Here is a 5,844-nt window from a genome sequence, read left to right as displayed (position 1 = left end):
CTCCGCCGTCAGAGCCGGGCGCCCGGCCAGCACCCGCTGCCCTCCGCTCCGCCGTCAGAGCCGGGCGCCTGGCCGGCACCCGCTGCCCTACGCTCCACCTTCGGAGCTGGGTAGCGATATATGTACTTGGGGGGAGGGGCGAGGGGAAGGCACAAACAACCACAGACACAAAGAAGGAGGGGCCCAATCAAATATGTTTGAGAACCACTGCTCTAGGCTACACAACCTCTCAGCACAATGACCCTATGATCACAATAAGAATAGTCAGAGGGGAAGATTTTTGCATAAGAATTGTAAATACCATCAGTGGGCCCTGTCCTGACCCGCGCTGGAGCCAAGGGGAATTTTCCCATTTGACACCAGAAAGCCCAGGATTGGAGCCCAATAACCAAGGACAAACGAGTAATTTTACATGAAAATACATTTGCAAAATGCCCACCACACACACTGATTCATTGGCTATCTATCGCTAGGACCGTCATGCAGAAGAGGTCAGTGAAGAATTCTGTCCAAACAGCCCAAAAGGAAGTTACAAATAAATGAGTCAATAGGCAACAAAATAACAATAAAAGTAAAGAACTAGCCCCCCCCCTTTATAAATCTGGCAGGTCCAGACGAACAGCTCCTGCCTGCTTTATCGCCATCCCCGAGTCACAGATGAGATTCTAGCAGCCAAAACTCCTTTAGCGGGGCCAGTATCTGCCAAGAGGAGTTTCACCCCTTGCTGACTCGTCCTCAGTTGAGCTGGGTTAATAACTTTGAAGGCATTTGTGGGGTATCCTGAGCTGGGACCAGAGGAAATTCCTTTCCCAAGGGAGATGGGAACAAGCTGCTTCCTACCAAATTATCTCAGAGACTTTAACTATTGGACCCTGGCTCTCAGCACCAGCTAGAAAAGAAGGGTCCTGAAAATATGATTTAGTGAGGGGTGAAATTCACCCTGTGCAAAGAAGCCTGTGACGGGGCAGCTGCCCCTCACTGGCTGGCAAAGGGTTAATAGCAGCCCTTGGAGTGGCTGTGCAGAACCCAGCCAACCAGAGGAAGGCTTAGAAGCAGCCAATCAGGGCCAGGCTGGGTCCTATAAGAAGGGCTGCAGGGCAGCGAGGGGCTCTGACTCTCCCTGGAGCTTGAGGGAGAAGGCCTGGCTGCCCCATAGAGAGAAGTACCTGGGACAGAGCAGTGCTGGGCAGGGTCAGGGGAGCAAGCGGCGCTCCAGCCTGGCTGGCTCCTGGACTGAGGCCTTGATACAGGGGCCAAGGCGGTGCTGGGGCTATGGGGAAGTGGCCCAGGGAAAGCAGGTAGCGGCAGAGGGGAAGGAGAGGCTGTGAGCGGCTGCCAGTTATAGGGTCCCTGGATTGCCCCCCTCCCCCCTTTGCCCCACTGGCCACCGAGGGATGTGGACAGCCAAAGGACTGCAGTTTGCCCCTGAGCGAGGGGCTGGACTAGGGGCTGCAGTTCACCCGGAAGGGGGGAGACAACGGAGTTGGGGTGCAGCCGGAGGGCCGGGCCCTGAAGAGGACGCCGCAGTCCGGGAGCGACGCGGGTCCCCACAGACAGCGGAGACGGTGGAGAAGCAGCGACGGAGAGTGAGATGCCACAAGAGGAGGGTGCCCTGCTGATGGACAGAGCGAATTCCCGGAGCAACCAGCAGGAGGCACCACGGTGGTGAGCACAACCCGTTACAGAGCCAGACAAGGCCTAGACACCACTTAAGCCCTATAGAAATCCCCCTTGTTCTCCTTTCCCCCATGTGGGATTTTGGTCTCCTGGACCAACGCACCAATCGTTTCACCCTCGCTCCGGCCAGTCCCTTTGGCTGCCATTTCCCCCACAGGTATCAGAGGGGAGCCGTGTTAGTCTGGATCTGTAAAAAGCAACAGAGGGTCCTGTGGCACCTTACAGACTAACAGATGTATTGGAGCATAAGCTTTCATTCACCCACGAAAGCTTATACTCCAATTCGTCTGTTAGTCTTAAAGGTGCCACAGGACTCTCTGTTGCATTTTCCCTTCAGTCGCTTACTTGGCCCAAACCAACGCCCTTCACGCAGTGTCTGTAAGTCAAAAGTTGACGTGAAATGGCTGGATCATGAAAAGTTCATGAAAAGTTTTGTGGAAAAATTGGAAAGGGTCCAGCGGAGGGCAACAAAAATGATTAGGGGGCTGGAGCACATGACTTATGAGGAGAGGCTGAGGGAACTGGGGTTATTTAGTCTGCAGAAGAGAAGAATGAGGGAGGATTTGATAGCTGCTTTCAACTACCTGAAAGGGGGTTCCAAAGAGGATGGAACTCGGCTGTTCTAAGTGGTACCTGATGACAGAACAAGGAGCAATGGTCTCAAGTTGCAGTTGGGGAGGTTTAGGTTGGATTTTAGGAAAAACTTTTTCACTAGGAGGGTGGTGAAGCACTGGAATGGGTTACCTAGGGAGGTGGTGGAATCTCCATCCTTAGAGGTTTTTAAGGTCAGGCTTGACAAAGCCCTGGCTGGGATGATTTAGTTGGGAATTGGTCCTGCTTTGAGCAGGGGGTTGGACTAGATGACCTCCTGAGGTCCCTTCCAACCCTGATATTCTATGATTCACATAACGCCTGCCTCCTGGGCTCCTTTAACAGAGGGATTTGGGGGTGGGGGAAGAGTAGACCCAACATGGGACTCTCTCCACATCCCATCCCCTCCTACTTGTGGTTCTCGGTCAGTTATTCATCCGTAACCTCTGGCTGACCCACCCTACGGACGGTCCGTTTTCTCAAGCACCCCAGCCCAGAGCACGTCTCAGCCACGGTGGGAAGAGAGCAGCACAGGCTGGAGCCGGGAGAGCCAGGGTGTCTTAGTTCCCGCCCCCAGAAGGCGTCTGGGGCGGGGAGGCGGCATCAGCAGGCAGTGCGCGGATCGCTTTTTCTGACAAAATCAGCAGGTGGAGGGAAAGTGCTAGAGAAGACACACTTGGTTGTGAGTAAAGCACTTGACAGAGCATCTCATCAAAACGTATTGTCCCGGCCGACCCAGCGTCAGCAGAGACCATCCCACGGCCTGAACGCTGGCTGAAGAAGTGTTCGCCAAGAGTTCTAACAACAGGCCAAAGTACGGAGCTGGGAGCAAGTGCTCCGCGGGTGCCAAGTCTGTGTTACTGGGAGCTCCAGATTTACGCCATTTCTTCACGAACCACCTAGCAGAGGCAGTAAGAGCCTGTTATTAGGGAAGCAGCATCTGCCCTGCAGAGAGTCAGTGGGAAGGAAAGAATCCAGGAAGCAGGAAACACTGATAGGGACCTGGGGGAAGCACATTAGCCAGGAGCTTCCAGTCCAACATGGCAGCTAAAAAGGCCAAGACACAGAGGCTTTGTGCAGCGGGCAAAGGGGTGACAGCACCCAGCTCTCTGCCTTGGGATAACCCACTGGAGACGGCGGGCTGTTCGGGACTCCTCAGGAGAGCTGGAAAAATACCGATACCCATTCAGAGAAGAGCCACAAAGTGATCTGGGGGCACGAGGGACTGATTGGTGAGGAATAAGCAAAAGAGACAAGTACGTCCAGCTTCGCTGAGCAGTGACCTGACGGGACCCGATAACAAGCCGGGGGAAACATGGGGCGGCCCACGGGAGAGACAGTTTTACAGTAGTGCAAGGTGGGGATAACTGGACGAAATCAAGGCTTAAAGCTGAATGTCAGAAAAAACTTCCCACCCGAGAGATGTTTCAGGCTGTGGAACCCTCTCCCCAGAGCGGTGACACCCCAGAGTTTGGGACACGGACAGAGCACTGGAGGGAACAGACGTGCACTGGCGGGGAGAAGTACTAGATTTTATTAGAAGACTTATTAGTTCTTTTCCAAATCTAACGACTAGGATTCTAGGATAGCCACACGGAGAACGACAAATTTTAACTTTAAAATGACCCTTTTCCTAACTACAAACTAGCAACTAAACCCAAGTCCTTTTATACAAGATGAGAAGTAGTTAGTGTCTATTGGAGTATGCACAGACCTCACAAGGGAGCGAGGGAAGACCCATCACTGGAGACGTTTAACAGTAGGCTGGACATATTCCTAGAACATATAGAGTAGAGACTGACCCTGCATTGGCTAGGAATGGGCAAAATGACCAATACGTCTTTTCCAGCTGTAACTATTCTCCGGCACTGGAGGGTTTTAAGCACAGGTTGGACAAACCCCTGTCAGGGATGGTCTAGATAATACTTAGTCCTGCCGTGAGTGCAGGGGACTGGACTAGATGACCTCTCGAGGTCCCTCCCACCCTACGACTCTGTGATTCGCTGTAAGATCGCTAGGTGGTCTCCGTGAGATGGTCACCTCTCAGGTCAGGGATCAGGCCGTACTCGGTTGCGAAGCCCAGTGCACACTCCTGGTGGGTAAATAGAGTCAGTAAGAGAAGAGAGAGTAAACAGCACTACAGTAATTATTGCTCCAGGGCCTTGCACCTGGAGTTCTCAAGTCCACACTCAATTGAGATTTTCTTTCATTTCCCAGACTGTCACCGGCCCGGCTGGAACAGGCGCCGTCCGTCAGGTCTGTCCAGTAGTTCCACTGAGGAGCTGCTGGCATAAGCCATAACTACAGCGCAGTAGCAAAGCCTCGCCCACCCCCCAAGTACCCACTGGGCCTGACCTAACAACACCACACAGCACAGCACCTCCCACCCTGAGAAATCACTGGCCTTCGCCAGAACAACGCTGCTATGTTTGCTCCACACAGGAACCGGGCTGGAGAGTCCTGCCAGCACCGACCTCTCCTCTCAGTAGTAAGATGAAGATCCCACATCGGTTAACCCAGGCCGTGTCATTTCCAAGCGCTGCTCCATAAACCACAGGTCCCTTCCCAGAAATCTCCCATCCCCCGTGTCAGACGTTCTCTCTAGCACCTCTGGGGGTATTTCCCACCCAGCAAATGGAATTAGTACAACACCTTTGGCATCCTTCAGGGCACGACTCGAGCCTGCGTTTGCATTTGAATTGGAGCTGCGTTGTGTGGGGAATGTGCAGTGGGTTTTCCTTAGGGATGCACGGTTGGTTCGTCAGCGCAGGCCTTCAGCCTGGTTGCTCCCTGTGGCAGGGAGCCGGTTATTTCATCAGCACACTGTACAGCACCACTGCATGTCCAAATCCTAAATTACAGCATTGTTCCTCCTCTGCTCCTGCTCAGGGGACGTAGCATTTCTGTAACTCCCGCCTTAGGTACAGGGCGTTACGGCTTCCAGAGGCACTTGGCTTGGGGCACAGACAGTAGGAGCGGGTGCATCTGGAGGAAGGGGTTGAACGACTCCCCGTCTCCGTAGCAGGACAAGAGTCTCTCCTCCGTGTGGACGGCCTGGTGCACCGTCAGCTCCTTCTTGTGGCTGAAGATCTTCCCGCACTCGGTGCAGGGGTAGACCCGCTCCACCGTGTGGGTGAGGTGATGTGTCCGCAGGTTGCCCTTGTACTTGAAGCTCTTGCCGCACTCCACGCAGGTGAAGGGCCGCTCCCCCGTGTGGATCCGCTTGTGCTTCATCAGTGTGGTCTTCAGGTTGAAGGTCTTGCCGCACTCGGCGCAGACGAAGGGGCGCTCCCCGGTGTGGATGCGCTGGTGGGTGATGAGGGTGCCCTTGCGGTTGAAGCTCTTGCCGCACTCGGTGCAGGTGAAGGGCTTCTCGCCGGTGTGGATGCGCTGGTGCAGGATGAAGGTCTGCTTGGAGCAGAAGCTCTTCCCGCACACGTTGCATTCGAAGGGCTTCTCGCCCGTGTGAATGCGCTGGTGTCGCATCAGGTCGCCCTTCTGGCTGAAGCTCTTGCCGCACTCGGTGCAAGTGAAGGGCTTCTCACCCGTGTGCACCCGCAGGTGAGTGATGAGGTT

General features: G+C 54.4%; 1 protein-coding gene across 1 annotated transcript; it reads right to left on the bottom strand.

The window, feature by feature from the left end:
* Positions 1 to 3,466: 3,466 nt before the first annotated feature.
* LOC112125036 (oocyte zinc finger protein XlCOF15-like) lies at positions 3,467 to 5,841 on the bottom strand (the record flags this gene model as incomplete). Its single annotated transcript, XM_024223496.2, has 1 exon — positions 3,467 to 5,841. A coding segment is annotated over one exon (642 nt), but the record flags the coding sequence as incomplete, so codon positions are not given.
* Between the last annotated feature and the right edge of the window lie 3 nt (positions 5,842 to 5,844).

The sequence above is a fragment of the Terrapene carolina genome, unplaced genomic scaffold (genome assembly GCF_002925995.2).
Source record: "Terrapene carolina triunguis isolate 2854851 unplaced genomic scaffold, T_m_triunguis-2.0 Scaffold51045, whole genome shotgun sequence".
In the NCBI taxonomy this organism is placed as follows: Eukaryota; Metazoa; Chordata; order Testudines; family Emydidae; genus Terrapene; species Terrapene triunguis.
The sequence above is the reverse complement of the archived record's forward strand: the minus strand, read 5'-3'. Positions and strand labels throughout refer to the sequence as shown.